The sequence below is a fragment of the Salmo salar genome, chromosome ssa06 (genome assembly GCF_905237065.1).
Source record: "Salmo salar chromosome ssa06, Ssal_v3.1, whole genome shotgun sequence".
Classification (NCBI taxonomy): domain Eukaryota; kingdom Metazoa; phylum Chordata; class Actinopteri; order Salmoniformes; family Salmonidae; genus Salmo; species Salmo salar.
Window position 1 is genome coordinate 73,150,972 of NC_059447.1, and position 22,000 is coordinate 73,172,971.

Below are 22,000 nucleotides of genomic sequence, written 5' to 3' on the forward strand. Positions count from 1 at the left end.
TACTTCTAGTTAAATAAAACATTCTAGGCTACTGATTACAAATCAAATGCATCCCTATTATTTAACAATTACAACAACAATCACACAGCAATCGCCACCAACACTATAAGTGCGCTGTGAAGACCTTGGACAAATGGACAATTGAACAAGCTCTCCCTCAGTCTTTAAAATAGGATTTGACAGTTCTCTGTTCTACAAATTGATACCATCTGTGGTCCAAAAAGAGTGTCATATGCACAGCCAACCAGTAGAGGGCACCCGCCGACCATGAGCAAGACACCCACAAAAAGGAACAAGGATCTTTGAATGCTGGGAAATGTATTTCATCATATAGCAGTTGAATTAAAAAGTGATAAATGTATATCGCTATATACAGTCTTACGCATACATTAGTTTCGTCATGAAAATTATTTTTGTCTGATGCCATTATTATTTTTTTTAATTTAATCTTCTGGAACGTTCTCGTCTATTCTCGGTTCTTAATCTTTACCCAGAAGCCCAGGTTCCCCACCGGTTTACCCATAGTTCATTACTTCGTTTCCTTTCTTCTGTCTCTTTAGCTTGTCCAAGATGTCGTTAATGGATGGAGCGTTAAACGTGTTCGGCACGAGAACGACCGGCGAGTCCGTTCGTTCTCAAAATGGTGAGCTATTTTGTTATCGCTTGTGTCGCAGTTTATGCCATTGGTGTTTTAATCGGTGTCTGCGGGAGAGTGGCAAACTGAGTTCAGTGGTTAGCTAACTAGCACTCCGCAGCACGTGCGGGAAAAAAATATGCGTCGTTTCGCCTCCCTTTTCCTAAACTTGCAAGATGTATAACGTTAATCATCTAGCTACCTAAGCATATTGTGTAGCCCACATTCGTATAAAAACATGTATAATAAATCAATATTAACTACATTATCTAACAGTATATTATAGTTAATTCGTGCTAGTTAGGCTTGCTAAGTTGCTATATTAGCTAGCTAACGTTAGCTTACTAATACGCATATGTCATTGGTGTTAGGGAGTCGCTAACGTTAGTTATTGACTTGCAAACGCAGTTAGCTAGCTAACGCTACCAGCTACCTATCCCTGTGCTCAACATGATTTCCCCCCCAAAAATAGTTCCTAGGCGTTTCCCATTTTTCAGTACCGTTCATTCATCCATCCCAGAGTGAACGGCTATGCTAATGGGAGAGAGAGAACACTGTCATTGTCTTGACGGAGCGGCTGGCTTCGTCCACCCCTCCTAATAGAACTGACAGAACAATTTCTTTTATCAGTTTGAACAGTTTCGGAGTTGTGCTATTGTTTCTAGATTGATACAATTAATTGTTGGTAGTTATTTGTAATAGTTAGCTAGCTAATACCAGAGTTAGTGTAACGTTAGATACTTTTTGTGGCAAGGGAATAAGCTTTGATTGTGTACCCACGTCTCTTCTGCAGTCATGGCCGCATCATCCATTGCCAACATCGTCAAGAGTTCCCTTGGCCCTGTCGGGCTGGACAAGATGTTGGTGGATGACATCGGGGTAAATACTTGTGGCCAATTATAGTCACCGCCATCAGTCTCATTGGATATGGCCTGTGTACCATTCAGATTGACGGAAGAAGTTCTTACAAATGCTCTAATGTTTAGGACGTGACTATCACCAACGATGGGGCTACCATCCTGAAGCTGCTGGAGGTGGAGCACCCAGCAGCCAAGGTGCTGTGTGAACTGGCTGAGCTGCAAGACAAGGAGGTTGGGGATGGGACAACTTCAGTGGTGAGTACTTCAACAGCTGCTAAGAACAGAGGTCAAGGGAAAGGAGCTGTGGCCACTGACCAGAATGTTGTCTGATATATTCCTACCTGAAAGACTCTATTTATTTATTTTTTTATTTTTTAATGTTAGATTTCAATTTGATCAAGTGAACATAATTTGGTGGAGGTTGGCCTGAACCTGCCTATTCACACTAATTGTTCAAATGACCTGCTTCCTGTTTTTAGTACCGCCCATCTGCCTCCTTTACAGATGTTCGGCTATGCTAACAGGATAGAGAGACTGTCCGTCATTGTCTGAAGGGGTTGGACGGCCTCCATTCTGCCACCTCTATATGAAATAACGGCACATTTATATATATAAAAAAATGGATCTTATTCATTAAATTATCGTCCCTGGCTTATTCATATCGTTCTTTCCTTTGTTTTAAAGGTGATCATTGCAGCAGAGCTGCTGAAGAGCGCAGATGAACTGGTGAAGCAGAAGATCCATCCCACTTCAGTCATCAGTGGATACCGCCTGGCCTGCAAGTAAGAATCTTGCCACAGTCTATCCAATTGTTTTGAATATTATCAGCCTTTTGAGATCCTTTTTCCCCTCCACTCCTGGTTCATTACTTTGTTTACAAGTACAGGGTTGTTTGCTTTTGTGTTGCCTGTTAACTTCTATGGGCTAGGTGGGACACACTATCAACAGCCAGTGAAATAGCATGGCGCGAAATACAAAACAGCAGAAATCTCAAAATTTCATTTTCTCAAACAATCAACTATTTTACACCATTTTAAAGAAACTTCTCGTTAATTGTCTGATTTTTAACAAGGCTTTAAGGCGAAAGCATAAAAGTAGGTTGTTAGGACATAAACTTAACAAGAAAAACCACACAGCCATTTTCCAAGCAAGGACATGCATCACAAAAACCAAAAATACAGCTAAAATATTCACTAACCTTTTATCTTCATCAGATGGCACTCATAGGACTTCATGTTACACAATACATGTATGTTTTGCTCGATAAAGTTCATATTTATATCCAAAAACCCCATTTTACATTGGCGCGTGATGTTCAGAAAATGTATTCCCACCAAAACTTCCGGTGAATGAGCACATCAATTAACAGAAATGCTCATAAACGTTGATAAAATTTACAACAGTTATTGAAAGAATTATAGATATACTTCTTTATGCAACCGATGTGTCAGATTTTAAAATGGCTTTATGGAGAAAGCACATTTTTCAATATTCTGAGTACATAGCTCTACCATCAAAGCAGGCTATACAGATACCCGCCAAGTTCTGGGGTCAGCTAAACTCAGAATTAGTATTATAAATATTCTCTTACCTTTGCTGATCTTCGTCAGAATGCACTCCCAGGACTCCTACTTCCACAAGAAATGTTATTTTTGTTCGAAATACTCCATATTTATGTCCAAATACCTCTGTTTTGTTTGTGGGTTCAGATCACTATTCAAAGGCATAAGGCGTGAGTGTAAATCCAGACAAAGTCAAATGGTTCCATTACCGTTCGTAGAAACATGTAAAACGTTGTTTACAATTAATCCTTAGGGTCTTTTTTAACATAAAACGTCGATAATATTCCAACCGGACAATAGCGTATTCATTACAGAGGAAAAAGGAGCAGCGCGCCAAACGTGCCCGCGCAGTAAACTCACTGGTCCCAGGCAGTCCACTCATTGACTGAGCTCCTATTCTCTGCCCAGTAACAGGAGAAGGATGAAACCCGTTTCTAAAGGCGGTTGACAGCCAATGGAAGCCTTAGGAAGTGCACCGTGACCCCACAGACACTGTAATTTTGATAGGGATTCAAAAGAACTACAATTCTCAGATTTCCCACTTCCTGGTTGGATTTTTGTCAGGTTTTTGCCTGCCATATGAGTTCTGTTATACTCATAGACATCATTCTAACAGTTTTAGAGACTTCAGTGTTTTCTATCCAAATCTACTAATAATATGCAAATATTTGACTCTGGGCTCGAGTATTAGGCAGTTTACTCTGGGCACACTTTTCATCTGAAAATGAAAATACTGCCCCCTATACCTTAAGTTAACTGTCTCCAGAATGAATGTGTCAACCAAAGCATAAATTAACTCTAGTGGTTGTTTTGGAAGGAGTCACCGCTTGTTTCTTTCAATAAGAACGTCTTCAATAACACACAACTGTAGCTAGCAATTATAGCACTAATGTGTAAACAAATTGGGGGTTGACGAGAGCGGTGTTTCTGTGGATAGTGGAAGGACATTTGTTGCTATTGACAGATCTGATTGATTCTAATCTTCTGAAAGTTCTCCACTACAAGGCTGAATAAAGCTGAACTGTGAAATTCCTGGTTCTGTAAACAGAGCTCTTAACCTCTATGGGCACCTTCTCAACAGCCAGTGTAATCCCGTGGCACGATATTCAAATACCTTAATGCTATTACTTCAATTTCTCAAACATATGACTATTTTACACCATTTTAAAGACAAGACTCTCGTTCATCTAACCACACTGTCCGATTTCAAAAAGGCTTTACAACGAAAGCAAAACATTAGATTATGTCAGCAGAGTACCCAGCCAGAAATAATCAGACACCCATTTTTCACGCTAGCATATGTCACATAAACCCAAACCACAGCTAAATGCAGCACTAACCTTTGATCTTCATCAGATGACAATCCTAGGACATTATGTTATACAATACATGCATGTTTTGTTCAATCAAGTTCATATTTATATCAAAAACCAGCTTTTTACATTAGCATGTGACTAGCATTCCCACCGAACACTTCCGGTGAATTTACTAAATTACTCACAATAAACGTTCACAAAAAACATAACAATTATTTTAAGAATTATAGATACAGAACTGCTTTATGCACTCGCTATGTCCGATTTTAAAAATAGCTTTTCGGTGAAAGCACATTTTGCAATATTCTGAGTAGATGGCCCGGCCATCACAGGCTAGCTATTTTGACACCCACCAAGTGTGGTACTCACCAAACTCCGATTTATTATTAGAAAAGTTTGATTACCTTTGCTGTTCTTCGTCAGAATACACTCCCAGGACTTCTACTTCAATAACAAATGTTGGTTTGGTTCCAAATAATCCATAGTTATATCCAAATAGCGGCGTTTTGTTCGTGCGTTCAAGACACTATCCGAAGGGTAAAGAAGGGTGACATGCCCGACGCGTTTCGTGACAAAAAAATTCTAACTATTCCATTACCGTACTTCGAAGCATGTCAACCGCTGTTTAAAATCAATTTTTATGCTATTTTTCTCGTAAAAAAGCGATAATATCTCCGACTCGCGAGTCGGAGATGAGAGAGAGAGAGAGAAAGTAAACATGGTGTCGGCTCGTGCATGCGCCTCCAGTCTCATTGTCCTCAGATCGACCATTATCCAAATGCGCTAATGTTTTTCAGCCATGGCCTGCAAAGCCACCATTCATCATTCTGGTGCCTTCTGAGAGCCTATGGGAGCGTTAGAAAATGTCACGTTATGCCAGAGATCCCCTGTTTTGGTTAGAGATGATCAAGAAGGCCAAGAAGTAGTCAGAGAGCGCTTCCTGTTTGGAATCTTCTCAGGTTTTGGCCTGCCAAATTAGTTCTGTTATACTCACAGACACCATTCAAACAGTTTTAGAAACTTTAGGGTGTTTTCTATCCAAATCAAACAATTATATGCATATTCTAGTTACTGGGCAGGAGTAGTAACCAGATTAAATCGGGTATGTTTTTTATCCGGCCGTGCAAATACTGCCCCCTATCCCCTATTTTTTTTTTTTTGCCAAAGATGACACCCAAATCTAACTGCCTGTAGCTTAGAACCTGAAGCAAGAATATGCATATTCTTGATAATATTTGGAAGGAAACACTTTGAAGTTTGTGGAAATGTGAAATGAATGTAGGAGAATATAACACCTGGTAAAAGATGATACAAAGAAAAAACATGTGATATCATATATTTTTTTCATCTTTGAAATGCAAGAGAAAGAACATATCACTTTGGAGTCTAGGCGCAGTTTAGATTTTGGCCACGAGATGGGAGCAGTTTTAGACTGATCCAATGAACCATTGCATTGCTGTTCAAAATGTTGTATCAAGTCTGCCCAAATGTGCTGAACACAGCAGGGGTTCAAAATGTAGAACCCAGTTCCTACATTTGAATATAAAATTGATTTTATCAAACAAAACTGTTACATTTTATCTATGGTACCCTCAGGATGACTGAAAGTTGATTTACCTTCAGAGGTGAATGTATCAAACCAGTTGACGTGATAAAAGTTTCTTGTTTTTGTGCACTCTCCTCAAATGATAGCATGGTATTTTTTTCACTGTAATAGCTACTGTAAATTTGACAGTGCAGTTAGATTAACAAGAATTTAAGCTTTCTGCCCTCATAAGACATGTATGTCCTGGGAAATGTTCTTGTTACTTACGTCATGCTAATCACATTAGCGCACGTTAGCTAACTAGCACTACGGACACCCCGTTCCCGTAGAGGTTAACATATCTTTCATTCCCACCAGGGAGGCAGTACGCTACATCAATGAGAACCTGACCATCGCAACAGATGACCTGGGAAGGGAGTGTCTGGTCAACGCAGCCAAGACCTCCATGTCCTCCAAGATCATCGGAGTGTATCCTTTCTTCCTGCTCACTGACTAACCTGAAACCTCCCCTTCCCATGTACAGTACCAGTCAAAAGTTTGGACACCTACTCATTCAAGGGTTTTTCTTTATTACTATTTTCGACGTTGTAGAATAATATTGAAGACATCCAAACTATGAAATAACACATATGGAATCATGTAGTAACCAAAAAAGTGTTAATCAAAAATAATATATTATTCTTCAAAGTAGCCACCTTTTGCCTTGACAGCTTTGCACACTTTTGGCATCCTCTCACTGTATATGTCATTTGCTATAAAGGATCGCATAAGTAGGGCTGGGAATTGCTCACGATAAGATGTTATCACAGTACTTGGATGCGGATATGATATGTATTGCAATTCTCACGATTTGCATTCCAAACATATAGATCAGTGTGTTGGCTGAAGAGACGAGAGCATAAAATACGTTTTGATCAGTCATGAAAATAAGTGCAGGAAACATGTTGGTTTACTCTCAAGATACCACAATTTTGATCCCAAAACAATACCACAATTTTTTTGTATTAACCTGTCACAGAATGGCACTTGATCCAGACAGAACAACTCAGCTATTGCTCTGTTCAGTCATTGGTTGTCTGAGTTTGATATCATTACATTTGGGAATAGGTTTTTCACTTTTTAGGCAGCCATGTATGCATTAATGGAATCAATTGTACAATCATCTGTAATGTATTTGAATGGTAAATCTCTATTGATAAACTGGGTAAATTAAGTCTATTCACAATACAGGTCAATGCATATTATTCAATAGGGGTGAGTAATTGAGCTTGTTTTAGTTGATTTCATGGGGCTACAGATGACAAACAATCCCTTCCATTCGGGACTTATTTTATTGGCAACTGCTAAGAATATATTTTATTTTAAAGAAGCAATCTCTTATGAAAGTGTGTGCGCTGTCTCTAAGAAATGTGACTTCATTCATGAGGCAGAATTTGGCTATGGAATCTAGTGGAAACCAGACGAAGTGATGAATGGGTTTTGGTGGCAAGGGAGACTACGTGAATTAATACACATTTTTGGTGACAGTCTGCTTTGAAATCAGCATTTTTTTGTGTGTGTGATAGTTACCATATTATCACAAAGTACTAGGGTAGTGAATTGCTATTTGCTTCACCTGTAAGCTGGCAAGGAAATTTGGCCTACAATTAAAGCTGGAAGCTACCCGTATCAAGTCTATTCACAATGTGTTTTGTCGTGTCTGTATATGTTATCCCTAGTTTCTGTGATGACAAGCAAGTGTAGAGAATAATTTTATCATCTAAACTGCTGTGAAATGTATTTTCATAACCAAAAATATTGTTTGACGCTGGTATGCAAAAACTAAACTTAAGAACGGGAAGCATAGAAATGGCCTACATGGAACAGATCTACCACTTCTTAGACTTCCTTTCAATGAGAATGACAGATTTATAACTCACGTTTCTATGTGCATTTGGTCAGGTCGCCCAAAAAGTTACATATTGTAGTTTTAAAAAGATGACGAGCAAGCTATAGGATCAATAAAAAAAAGAGTTTGGTACAGCCGACTAACGCTATCTAGCAACAACAAACATTATTTTTTACAAATTGATAGTTGGAGTCAAAGTATCGACTAATACCGTCCAAAATAATTTTGCGACACGTAACTATTTTATTTCTAATAATTTATATGGTGTCTTGAGCTTCACGTCCTGGTAGCTTTGGTTGAGTTTCTGGCAGAGTAGATGCCTAGGCATTGCATCAACCAATGGTTGCATGCCACGTCATCTACTGTGCAGTCATGCATCAGATTGCTATATATGTGGTTAGCTGATATGTTAACCTATCCAGGCTTTGTAGGATCTGGCATGCGTCTGCAATGTAGTCCGGCAGGAACTACCATTTGAAAGCTGTGAAATTCTACTTCCATCCTATAGAAAAGCTTGAATCCTTGACCGGTGACCCCCTCAGTGATGCAGACTTCTTTGCCAACATGGTGGTGGACGCTACTCTGGCAGTGAAGTTTGTGGATCAGAAGGGTGTGGCGAGGTACCCCATCAACTCGGTTAATGTGCTCAAAGCCCACGGACGCAGCCAGAAGGAGAGCTATCTGGTCAATGGATACGCACTCAATTGCACTGTAGGGTCTCAAGGTACAGGTGTAAAACATTGTTGATGGTGTCTGCGCCAATTCCATAATAGTACAACCATGAAATGACCATCTGATGCAATTGACAGACTCCCATTTAAATTTGCTGCTATGCTTGTTCTTGTTGTGTATGCAGTGATACGCGTGGGAGACAGAAAGCTGGCTTTGAGAAGTAATGGTTGCAGTGCTTCTTGTATGAACTGTGGCACTATTTTTCTGGCCACACATGGCACCATGACTAGATTTGCTTGTTAGGCAGATTTATAATATAAAGATCTCGTGTTATTGAATGTTTTTATTGTAGTAGGTTAATCCTTCCTTGGGACATGTTCAGTAGTAGGCTAATAGAGCAGCTGACATGATTCCTCACTCTCTGTCAGAGGCAGGTTTGCTTTATGTAAAATGGATTTCCATCTGTACATTTCACATACCCTGATCAGCAAGGGGAATCAGTAATTGTGTGGGGATAGGTTTATCTTGACCAGGGTTAAGATTCTGTCTTGTTCAATGGTCTGCTAAATGAAGTAAATGTGATGACTGGGTCTGGTCGTCCCCCCCTAGGCATGGTGAAGCGTTTGACCAACGCCAAGGTGGCGTGTCTGGACTTCAGCCTGCAGAAGACCAAGATGAAGATGGGAGTCCAGGTCCTCATCAATGACCCAGAGAAACTAGACCAGATCAGACAGAGGTGCGTTGGACATGCCACACAGAGGCTATTTGTACGAGACCTACTGTTTTAAAATCGTCTTGCCACATGTATGACAATGTAAGACTATTCCCATTTAAATTTGCTGCTATACTTGTTCAGTGGTGTTAGCAGTGATACGCGTGGGAGAAATAATTCTGCCCCAGAGTTCAGGCTGCAGCTCTTCCCTGAGCTGTAATACGACTACTTTGGGCTGGACAACAGTTATTTTCTAAAGACAGGGTGATTTGTTCATGTCATCAAGGCTTGTTGAGACATACACAGGGTTTATACAAGAGCCACACAATGTCTTCATGTTGATTTTGCTGTTCCAGGGAGTCTGACATCACCAAAGAGAGGATTCAGAAGATTCTGGCATCTGGTGCTAACGTCATCCTGACAACTGGAGGCATCGACGACATGTGCCTCAAGTACTTTGTGGACGTGGGAGCCATGGCTATCAGGAGGGTCCTCAAGCGGGACCTCAAACGCATCGCCAAGGCAACGGGAGGTAAGCTACAGGTTATGTTTACCTTTTGATAAATGTGTCATAACCGTTCAGGTCAACACAAGTTCTAAAACTGTTCTCTTTTTCAGTGAGTGATTGAAACTATTTTCTGAAAGCAACCATGTTTGTTTCCAGTTAACCTGTCTGGTTAACCCTAATCAACAGCCAGTGGAATCGCGTCGCGCTAAATGCAAAACCTCATAAATGCTATAACTTCAATTTCTCAAACATATGACTATTTTACACCGTTTTATAGATACACCTCTCCTGAATCGAACCACGTTGTCCGATTTCAAAAAGGCTTTACAGCAAAAGCAAAATATTAGATTGTCAGCAGAGTACCCAGCCAGAAATAATCACACAGCCATTTTCAAAGCAACTAGCATGCATCACAAATACCCAAAACACAGCTAAATGCAGCACTAACCTTTGACAACCTTCATCAGATGACACTCCTAGGACATCATGTTATACAACACATGCATTTTTTGTTCGATAAAGTTCATATTTATATATAAAAACAGCATTTTACATCGGCGCATGACGTTCAGAAAATCTTTTCCCTCAAATGCTTCCGATGAATCAGCGCTACAATTTACAAAATTACTATTCGAAAACATTGTTAAAATGTAATATTGTCATTCAAAGACTTATAGATTAACATGTCTTGAATGCCATCTCTTTGCCAGATTTAAAAATAACTTTACTGGGAAATCACACTTTGCAATAAATGACGTGGTATGCCCAGAAAAAAAGTCTAGGCTATAAATGTTGGAGCCATCTTGGAACGATCAACCATCAAAAATACTATTGTAAATAATCCCTTACCTTTGATTATCTTTATCAGAAGGCACTTCTAGGAATCCCAGGTCCATAACAAATGTAGTTTTGTTCAAAAAAGTTAATAATTTATGTCCCAATAGTGTTAGCGTGCTCCGAAGGCTAGTGAAAATGTACCGTGTGCGTCTGACTTGTCAGGAATGAGCAAAAAATATATATTTAAGTTCGTTCAAACATGTCAAACGTTGTATAACATAAATCTTTAGGGGCTTTTTCAACCAGGGCTTCAATAATATTCCATTGGGACGGTTGCATTGTCTTTCAAAACGTTTCGAAAAGGGAGAGTACCCATGGGCGCCGACGTCACAATGGTAATGGCCCATCCCCTGTGACCAAGATAAACATCCTCTCTTTCAGTCAATTTTGATAGTAGGAGACTCAAACCACTTTGTGAAGACTGGGGACATCTAGTGGAAGCCATAGGAAGTGCTAAATGATTCAGAAGCCCTTGTGTGTTTCAATGGCAAATGTTTGAAGTGATATCCACACATCAGATTTCAGTTTCCTGTCAGGATTTGTCTCAGGGTTTTGACTGCCATATGAGTTCTGTTATACTCACAGACACCATTCAAACAGTTTTAGAAACTTTAGGGTGTTTTCTATCCAAATCAAACAATTATATGCATATTCTAGTTACTGGGCAGGAGTAGTAACCAGATTAAATCGGGTACTTTTTTTTATCCGGCCGTGCAAATACTGCCCCCTATCCCCAACAGGTTAACTTGTTACCCATAATTGAGTAGTTTTGTTCTGTTTGTCCCTCAGCCACCATCTGCCCATCCCTGTCTAACCTGGAGGGAGAGGAGACGTTTGAGACAGCCATGTTGGGCCACTGTGAGGAGGTGGTGCAGGAGCGTGTGTGTGACGATGAGCTCATCCTGGTCAAAAAGTAAGAACAGGAACTGAAGTCGTCTTATTCTCATCTACAGTCATTTTGTGCTCATGTACAACCTTCTTACATATCTTTACCAATGTTTTGCTTTAGCACATAATTTATTTGCAACATTCCATTCTTTTTTCTCTCCTTATCCCTTGTTACTATTCACATCTCCATCTTTTCCTTTTCTCCTCCTTCCTCTTCCCCTCTCCCTCTGTTCTTCTTAGTACCAAGGCTCGTACCTGCGCCTCCATCATCCTGCGTGGGGCCAATGACTTCATGTGTGATGAGATGGAGCGGTCCCTGCATGATGCTCTGTGTGTGGTTAAGAGGGTGCTGGAGTCCAAGTCTGTTGTACCAGGAGGTGGTGCTGTGGAGGCAGCCCTGTCCATCTACCTCGAGAACTATGCCACTAGTATGGTAAGGAAATAAACCTGGGAATCACTGCTTCCTTCTCTGTCCTGATTGTCTAGATGGAATCAGAGGTATTGTTTCTTTTGAAGCCCATCAAGTTTCATGTCTTGTTTCCATCTGGGAAAACCCTTGTTTTTTTGGAAATTTAAGATGTGAAATGTACTAAATTGTCTTGTCCATTCACAGGGTTCTCGTGAGCAGCTGGCTATAGCAGAGTTTGCCCGCTCCCTCCTGGTCATTCCCAAGACCCTGGCTGTGAACGCTGCTCAGGACTCCACTGACCTGGTCGCCAAGCTCCGAGCCTTCCACAACGAGGCCCAGGTCAACCCTGAACGCAAAAACCTCAAATGGTCAGTGTGCTACATCACTAGATATGAATTTCAACATGCGTGTTCGTGTTGATGCCATTAACCTCTATGGGCTAGGTGGGACGCTAGCGTCCCACCCGTGGTGCACTCCATCAACAGCAGGTGCATTTCAAGAGCGGCAAATTTGAATCCAAATAAATGTCAAAATTCAAATTTTTCAAACATACAACTATTTTACACCCTTTGAAAGATAAACATCTCCTTAATCTAACCACGTTTTACGATTTCAAAAAGGTTTTACGGCGAAAGCATAAATTTAGAGTATGTTAGGACAGTACATTTACAAGAGTTGTGTGTAATGTTGTGCCAATTCAAAGACAGGGTCACCAAAACCATAAAACCAGCTAAAATGATGCACTAACCTTTTACAATCTCCATCAGATGACACTCCTAGGACATTATGTTAGACAATGCATGCATTTTTAGTTCTATCAAGTTCATATTTATATCCAAAAACAGCGTTTTACTATGGCATTGATGTTGAGGAAATCGTTTCCCTCCAATAACCGGCAGTCAATTCAGCGTCACAAATTAAATAATTAAAATTAGAAAACATTGGTAAAATATTATATTGTCATTTAAAGAATTATAGATTTACATCTCTTGAACGCAATCAACTTGCCAGATTTAAAAATAACCTTACTGGGAAATCACACTTTGCAATAATCTGAGCACTGCGCCCAGAAAAATACGCGTTGCGATACAGACTAGACGTCATGTTGGGGAGATCTAAAATCGAAAATACTATGTAAATAATCCATTACCTTTGATTCTCTTCATCAGATGTCACTTCCAGGTATCACAGGTCCATAACGAATGTAGTTTTGTTCAAAAAAGCTCATCATTTATGTCCAAAAATCTCCGTCTTGTTAGCACATGATCTAAGCCAGCCGGACTTCTCGTCATGAACGAGGGGGAAAAATATATTTACGTTCGTTCAAACATGTCAAACGTTGTATAGCATAAATCATTAGGGCCTTTTTTAACCAGAACATGAATAATATTCAAGGTGGACGAATGCATACTCTTTTATAACGTATTGGAACGAGGGTACCCAACATGAACTCGCGCGCCAGGTGTCTAATGGGCCATCATCGTTCCATGGCTCTTGTTCGGTCAGATCTCCCTCCAGAAGACTCAAAACACTTTGTAAAGGCTGGTGACATCTAGTGGAAGCAATAGGAAGTGCCAAAATATTCCTCAGACCCTGTGTTTTTCAATGGGATAGGTTTAAAGGTAATACGACACATCACTTCCTGTCAGAAAATGTCTCAGGGTTTTGCCTGCCAAATGAGTTCTGTTATACTCACAGACACCATTCAAACAGTTTTAGAAAATTTAGGGTGTTTTCTATCCATATGTAGTAAGTATATGCATATTCTAGTTACTGGGTAGGAGTGGTAACCAGATTAAATCGGGTATGTTTTTTTTATCCAGCCGTGTCAATACTGCCCCCTAGCCCTAACAGGTTAAGTAAAACATTTTTTTTTTAGGTGCCATTGAGCTTGAGACCCATTTGATTAAGTTTTACTACAAGGATGCATAACATTCCCATTTTAAATTTGCTGCTATACCTGATCAGTGGTGTATGCAGTGATACGCGTGGGAGAAAGCATGCTGGCCCAGAGTGGAGACTGCCGTTTTTCCCTGAGCTGTAATGCCACTACTCTGGCCTGGACATTTTTAACGTCATAATGGTTTGCGCATTCTGCGTTGGTATCAGTTCATCACACCATAACATGTTGTGAACCCAATGAGCTTCAGTTGTAGAAGTGCCTGCAGTTCAGCAGTTTTCAATGCAGTAGCTCTGCATCCCAGCTTTCAAACCCTGTTCCTGGGGAGCTACCCCCCTGAAGGGTTTTGTTCCAACCCCAGTTGGAACTAACCTGATTCAGATTATCGACCAGCTCATTATTAGTCTGGTGCACTAGATTAGGCTTGGTAGCTCTCCAGGAACGGGATTGGAGAGCCCAGCTCTACATTGGTGTGGCTGTGACGTATGTGTTTCTCATCTTCTCCCCTGAAGGATTGGTCTGGACCTGGTGAATGGTAAACCCAGGGACAACAAGCAGGCTGGTGTGTACGAGCCCACCATGGTGAAGACCAAGAGCCTCAAGTTCGCCACAGAGGCCGCCATCACTATCCTCCGTATCGATGACCTCATCAAGTTGTTCCCAGACCAGAAGGAGGGTGGGCCTTCGTACCAGGACGCCGTTGCATCAGGACAGATGGACGGGTAGACATTCCTGTAACTGGTTCCAGTTCTGGAATCTGCCCTGGGTTTCTTAGATGCAAAATGTGTTCTGGTCTGCTTGGCTTTCTCTGTATTTATACATATAAGCTCTTGGCTGTTCTGTCATAGGTTGTGCACTTTGCTTGTTCCCATGTGGTAACCTGTTAATCTGGGAACTGTAACTGATTGTTGGACACTCACGAATAAAACCTGATGGTCTGTATTATTCTGGTCTGTATTGTCATAAGTTTGTTTTGTAGTTGTCATAGCAAATCAAACTACATCATTTTGAAAAAGCACAAGTTCAGTTCATCTATTCTATATTGGAAAGTGGACAGGTAAATAGTACATTCATACCTACAACAGGATACACTAAAGTACTGCAAGCTTACTGTCTCAGGGCACTTGTATATTTAAGGAAGGCTGCTGTCTTAAACCACACGTTCTACAGTTCATAGAGCATTAAGGTACATTGCTGTCATTCCGTGAGAGAAAGAACAGGACAAATGGGAATGTTGGAAGGCTGAATTCTCATTAGGTTGCGTGTGAACAAGTCCAGTCATGTAAATCTTTGTTTAGCAGTTGAGTTATTTGATGGAAAGAAGACTAGGATATGTTGCCCATTTACTAGGTTCACAGGCAGAAAGACTTTTGCTTCAAAACCGTATTTTCCAATACATATGCTATGGAAAATGAAGGACCAGTATTGGATGGTGCACAATAGACCTTTGATGCTTTCCTCACCTAATTGCATTCACAAATCACAATTTTCAGCGAAGTGACAGGGAAATCAATTACCAATCTAATACAACCACCATTCACACTACTCTGCTGAAACAAGTTGTAATAAAGCATTCCAAATGTTCCCTTTAGGACCAATAAGGTGATCCTGAATGCAGCATCGCTGTACTTGTATTCAGTCACACCCTTTCTACACACATGGCGATGCCCATCCCTCCTCCAATGCAGAGAGAAGCCACGCCCCTCTGACCCCCAGTCCTCTGGAGCGCGTGCAGTAGGGTCACCAGAACCCGGCAGCCAGACATGCCTATGGGGTGTCCCAGGGAGATGGCACCCCCACTCACATTCACCTGCATAGGGGAGAGACCAAAGATGTGGTGGAATTCAACTGTTTGCCCTAAACAATAGTGTTGAAATAATGGTTCATCAAGTTACCTTATCTGGGTTGAGTCCAAGCTCTTTCACTACAGCGATGGACTGGGCAGCGAACGCTTCATTTATCTCAAACAGGTCCACTTGATCCAGCTGCCAACCGGCCTTCGCAACCTGGTAACGAATCAGTGAAAACTCTTTAAAATGAGAAGGATTATACACTACAGTCATACGAGAGTTATACACATCTGAACATTTGCTAACTGGTCTCTGATTGGTTCTCACCGCTTTCCTAATGGCTGGGATAGGCCCAGTTCCCATGATTGCCGGGTCGAGGCCGGCTTGAGCCCAGGAGGTGATTCTGGCCATTGGCTTGAGGCCTCGTTTCTGAGCTTCTGATTGGCTCATTAGAACAGTTGCTGCAACTCCATCATTTATACCTGAGGGAATACATGGCAATTAATATAACACAAAAAAAGTTTGGCGGTATGCAACTCTGTTGTGTATCCCATCTGAAACATTTCAAGGTCATGACCATGTAGAATCTAGATCACTATGCCAGGAGAAACAGCAGACAAAATCATGTAATTGGAATGGTCAACTGGTAACCTTTGTCGTGGAAAATCGTCTTAAGAACATAATACTCTTACAAGAACTTGTGAATTCGATATAGACTTTAATACAGAGTAGCAAAGCCGAGCCCTTCCATGGAAGGACCCTACCACACACGCAACAGAGCCGAACCCCTCCATGAAAAAGACTAAATCCTCATATTACAGAGTCCTTTTTTTATATGATTCTGTCTTTGCATAACGTATAGAGTCCCCTCCCTCTATATGAAAATAGCTTCCCTTGACCGTTCTTTACCATTATCTCTCCATATCAGTTGTTGCTTGTTAACGCCCACATCCGACAGCTGTATAGATTATAATGCTAGCAGGGCCTCCTCATGTGGTACAAAAATAATGCATGCAGTGTATGCTCATCCTTTCCTCTGTACTTCTTTGTCTGGCTATCTTGTGTATTTGGGGCCCTTTCTGCATAACTCAAGTCTGGTTGTCAGGTCGCTATGCCTCCCACCGTGGCCTGTTGCTCTATCAGAACCAGATGTCTTCTTCTCCTCCTATAGCCAAAATATTTATGTTCTTTCCCCTTCAGCACAACTGCTTATCTCCCACACCTTCCAAAGGCTAATTGAGTTGAGAGAGATCAGTGACATCACCGTACGTCAAGGATGAGTGCCCCCTGCGTACCTGATGCGTTGCCGGGGGTGACGGTGCCGCTGCCGTCCTTTAGGAAGCAGGGCCTGAGTTTAGTCATGGCTTCCATGTTGCTGCCATGGCGAGGAAACTCATCTGCTTTCACCTCCACTGGGCCTGAGGAGAGCGGAATGTTACAATATAGTTCATGAAACATCTACATTTGTAATAATCATTTAATAAAGCAGAGAAATAATAGGTGTTGGTCATCTAATTCACTTCTAAGGAATGGTGGTTAGCAATATAAGGAACATTGGGTCATACACCTAGCAGTAAGTGATTTGAGCACACTTGAGGTCTCAGGGGGTTCATAAACCAGCACAACAGATTCCTTGCCTTTTCTGGACGGCACCATGACCGGAACAATCTCCTGATCGAAATGTCCTGCTTTCTGGGCAGCCTCGGTCCTGTTCTGGGATTGGGCGGCAAACTGGTCCTGAGCCTCACGACTCACACCCCACTGCTTAGCCACATTCTCAGCTACATCCAGAAAATGAAGACAACATTCTCTACTGGATGAAGACACCCCAATGTTCCTCCTTATTGAACTGAAAAATATCAGTACATTTTGTAATGGGAATATTTAAGATGAATAAAGTTCAGATTCAGTTAAGAGTCATTAACACGTTTAGCATATTTTCCTTTCTGTAATACACCTGATTTCCAGTGTTCTGTTTGTGACAGGTTGATGCTCACTAGACCATGAATTAAACTCATATCTGTTGATAGTGATTGACGCCAGACGGGAGGTACAAGGACACAAAGACACCGATTCTGTGAAACACTGATTCTGTAGCAGCTGACAACATCAAAGTGTTTTGACTTCCTACAAGCCTCTCGGGCTGGTGTTAAGGTAACACTTGCTACTGTCTGATTAGAATATAAAGTGCCTGTCTCCAAAAGGTGCAACCGGATTGATATGTGATTGATATTATCAGCGACTGCTCTCCTTTTGTTTCACCTGGAAACTCCCATTACACATTGATATCAATAACTCTGACTCTGGTCCCCTGACCTGTGATGCCCATGTGGTAGCAGTGGAAAGCATCAGTCAGTCCATCAGCGATGATAGAATCCTGCATGGTGGTGTCGCCCATCTTTACTCCAGCCCGCATCTGCACTGTGTGGGGAGCCTGGGAGTCAAAGGGGAAAGAGTAATTGCAGATTAATGGGGACATTTGGTAGAATGGTATTGATTTCACCCCATCTTTCTCTCACTTACACCCCCCTCCCTCTCTCCATCATCTCTCATATCCCTCCTTCTCCCCCCATGCCTGCTCCCTCCATCTTACCCGGCTCATGCTCTCCATGCCTCCAGCCACCACCACGGTTGACTCTCCAGTCTGGATGGACTGAACGCCCAGACACACTGCCTTCAGCCCAGATCCACACACCATCTGGCAGCTCCAGGCAGGCACTGTGTAGGGGATGCCTGCCGCAACGCTGGCCTGTCGGGCTGGGTTCTGCCCATGACCTAGGGAGGAGAGGAGAGCAGAGGAAAGGATTGGGAGCGTGAGAAGCAAATGATTGCAAGAGAGATATCAGAGGCTTACAATGGCTAGTACACTAGTTCAGTGGTTCCCAACCAGGGGTACGAAACTCAGCAAAAAAAAAGAAACGTCATCTCACTGTCAACTGCATTTATAAATGTAAATATTTGTATGAACATAACAAGATTCAACAACTGAGACATAAACTGAACAAGTTCCACAGATAGACTAACAGAAATTGAATAATGTGTCCCTGAACAAAGGGTGGGTCAAAATCAAAAGTAACAGTCAGTATCTCCTGGTGTGGCCACCAGCTGCATTAAATGCTGCAGTGCATCTCCTCCTCATCGACTGCACCAGATTTGGCAGTTCTTGCTGTGAGATGTTACCCCACTCTTCCACCAAGGCACCTGCAAGTTCCCGGACATTTCTGGGGGGGGGGGAATGGCCCTAGCCCTCACCCTCTGATCCAACAGGTCCCAGACGTGCTCAATGGGATTGAGATCTGGGCTCTTCGTTGGTCATGGCAGAACACTGACATTCCTGTCTTGCAGGAAATCACACACAGAATGAGCAGTATGGCTGGTGGCATTGTCATGCTGGAGGGTCATGTCAGGATGAGCCTGCAGGAAGGGTACCACATGAGGGAGGAGGATGTCTTCCCTGTAACGCACAGCATTGAGATTGCCTGCAATGACAACAAGCTCAGTCCGATGATGCTGTGACACACCGCCCCAGACCATGACGGACCCTCCACCTCCAAATCGATCCCGCTCCAGAGTACAGGCCTCGGTGTAACGCTCATTCCTTCAACAATAAAAGCGAATCCAACCATTACCCCTGGTGAGACAAAACCGTGACTCTTCAGTTTAGAGCACTTTTTGCCAGTCCTGTCTGGTCCAGCGACGGTGGGTTTGTGCTCATAGGCAACGTTGTTGCCGGTGATGTCTGGTGAGGACGTGTCTTACAACAGGTCAACAAGCCCTCAGTCCAGCCTCTCTCAGCCTTTTGCGGACAGGCTGAGCACTGATGGAGGGATTGTGCATTTCTGGTGTAACTCGGGCAGTTGTTGTTGCCATCCTGTACCTGGCCCGCAGGTGTGATGTTCGGATGTACCGATCCTGTGCAGTTGTTGTAACAGATGGTCTGCCACTGCGAGGACGATCAGCTGTCCATCCTGTCTCCCTGTAGCACTGTCTTAGGCGTCTCACAGTACAGACATTGCAATTTATTGCCCATCCAATACATCTGCAGTCCTCATGCCTCCTCATGCCTCCTTGCAGCATGCGTGATGAGCAGGGACCCTGGGCATCTTTCTTTTGGTGTTTTTCAGAGTCAGTAAAAAGGCCTCTTTAGTGTCCTAAGTTTTCATAACTGTGACCTTAATTGCCTACCGTCTGTAAGCTGTTAGTGTCTTAACGACCGTTCCACAGGTGCATGTTCATTAATTGTTTATGGTTCATTGAACAAGCATGGGAAACAGTGTTTAAACCCTTTACAATGAAGATCTGTGAAGTTATTTGGATTTTTACAAATTATCTTTGAAAGACAGGGTCCTGAAAAAGGAACGTTTCTTTTTTGCTGAGTTTAGAACCCCTGGGGGTACTTGGCCCATCCACAGGGGGTATTTGAGAAGACTCATGAGAACATAGACTTACTGGGAAGATGCACATGAGGGGGTACTTTAGAGGAACTCCGGGCAGAGCTAAATTCCATTGGTGGTACAGTAACCGAAAAAGGTTAGGAACCACTGCACTAGTTCACATGACACAGCATTGTTGTTATGAATATTACTTAATTCTGCCCTTTCACACTAATATATTTTTTTAAATGTGTCATTTAGGAGACACTCTTATCCAGAGCAATTTACAGTAGTGAGAGCATACATTTTTGTACTTTATCATACTGGTCCCCTGTGGCAATCGAACCCACAACCCTGGCGCTGCAAGCGCCATGCTCTACCAACTGAGCTACATGGGACTATTAACTAAGTAGCTAGCAGGTCAGCGCTGATAAGCAGCTATAATAAACGGACAGGGTTCCATTCCAGGTGTTCTTCACCTGCTGTCAGAACGTGCCCCATGATGACTTCAGACACTGCCTCAGGCTTCAGGTTGGCTCTCTTCAGGACATCCTTGATCACCACAGAGCACAGATCTTGGAGGGGCACGGTTGACAGAGAACCATTGAAAGACCCTGTGAAACAGGAGAATAAAGTTGTGAGAACTAACGTTATATTCAGTATCCACAAAAAGAGCAGGGCATTGATTGCTTTATAACGGGTAGCTGGGTTTTGAGAAATGCACTTGGCCATTGGTACTGATTCCATGGTGTGACAGCACTCTCCCACTGCATTACATCAGACAACAAGATAACAGACATTATCATCAACAAATGTATTGATTGATTCAAGGTTGCAAAGACACCGTCCAACTAAAATACGCCCAACCCCATCCAGCCTATCGCCAATACTGTAGCTGCAGGTCCATGGTACTATGACCAACAGCCAATCGCTGTTTCGAGAATCTGGGCAGAGGGTGAGGCAACCAATCAAGCTTCAGTATAAGCGAAGCCATTGAAAATCCTCGTCAGGAGGTAGCTCGCGACAATGAACGACAGTAATGGTCTGTTCAATTCATAGGTTCAATAACATTAAAACATGTTGTTGAACAAATAAGAACATTGTCAAAACCAGGACTGGAAAAATGTGCACGATCGTTCAAGGAACGTCAGCATCGCTACAAAACCAATCTCGTGTGATAAGGAATGCAACAAATACATATACACACAGGCAATTCTTATTGATACAGGTAGCCAACTATGTTGAAAAATATTGCCTTAGTGTGGAATCAGACAGATTCAGTACTTATTTACCAATGGGGGTCCTTGCAGCAGAAACGATGACAACAGACTCAGTGTTCATTTTGACAGCTAGTTGGTAATCCTTCAGATTTCACTGTGTGCTGCTCGGTCTCTTGTGTCTTCCGTGTTAGAGTGGCCGGGTTGCTATGTCTGAAACACTGAACTTGTAAATGGACTCAAGCATGTTGATTCATTTGAATGACAAAAGAGATCCTCCTTCGGCAACCAGTACGAAGATCCCTGGCAGTAGCAGGGACATATATTTGACGAAAGCACCACCCAATGGCTAGGAGGACTTCAGACATGATCTTGGCAGCCACACAGGCTGTGAAGCAATGTCTGTCTATAGCTGTCTGTACACCATGCTGGCATCAATGGCGTACCACACACCCCCTGATGCCAGCATGGTGTACAGACAGACATTGCTTTCCCCAGATAGCATATGCTCACGTCATAAACCATGGCAAAACAAATTAGAATTACAAGAAATTAGCTGTAAAACTGCAACATTTTCTCTTAGCCTCATGGCAAAATGTGTAGAATAGCAGGAAATTTGTTTTAAAAATGCTAAAATCTCAGCCACATGGCAATTTTTTTTAGAATAGCTATAAAACTGCACATTTTTCTCATCGCTCCATGACAAAATGTGTAGAATTGTAGGAACTTAGCTGTAGCTTCTCTGCTCCCCTACAATTCAGGAAATAGTGTACAAAACATTATGAACACCTACGCTTTCCATGACAGACTGACCAGGTAAAAGCTATGACCCCTTATTGATGTCACATGTTAAATCCACTTCAATCAGTGTAGATGAAGGGGAGGAAA

The 22,000-nt window shown here is 42.1% G+C and overlaps 2 protein-coding genes and 1 non-coding gene across 3 annotated transcripts; 2 read left to right on the forward strand and 1 right to left on the reverse strand.

Moving 5' to 3' along the window:
• The first annotated feature begins 367 nt into the window (after positions 1-367).
• Positions 368-14,677, forward strand: tcp1 (t-complex 1). Its single transcript, XM_014205512.2, has 12 exons — positions 368-643; positions 1,428-1,513; positions 1,621-1,749; positions 2,179-2,276; positions 6,276-6,386; positions 8,349-8,530; positions 9,088-9,214; positions 9,547-9,722; positions 11,325-11,448; positions 11,664-11,856; positions 12,037-12,200; positions 14,245-14,677. The coding sequence occupies exons 1-12, from the start codon at positions 571-573 to the stop codon at positions 14,456-14,458; spliced, it is 1,677 nt and encodes a 558-aa protein (XP_014060987.1). The 5' UTR covers positions 368-570; the 3' UTR covers positions 14,459-14,677.
• LOC123743620 (small nucleolar RNA SNORA29) lies at positions 1,117-1,257 on the forward strand. The gene has a single exon (XR_006770476.1). It is a non-coding gene; the product is annotated as a small nucleolar RNA SNORA29 (small nucleolar RNA).
• acat2 (acetyl-CoA acetyltransferase 2) lies at positions 14,668-21,348 on the reverse strand. The gene is given in 9 exon segments (NM_001139949.1): positions 14,668-15,542; positions 15,628-15,738; positions 15,850-16,004; positions 16,818-16,940; positions 17,160-17,303; positions 17,839-17,956; positions 18,116-18,297; positions 20,375-20,509; positions 21,188-21,348. Coding segments are annotated over 9 exon segments (1,188 nt in total). The 5' UTR covers positions 21,237-21,348; the 3' UTR covers positions 14,668-15,371.
• Between the last annotated feature and the right edge of the window lie 652 nt (positions 21,349-22,000).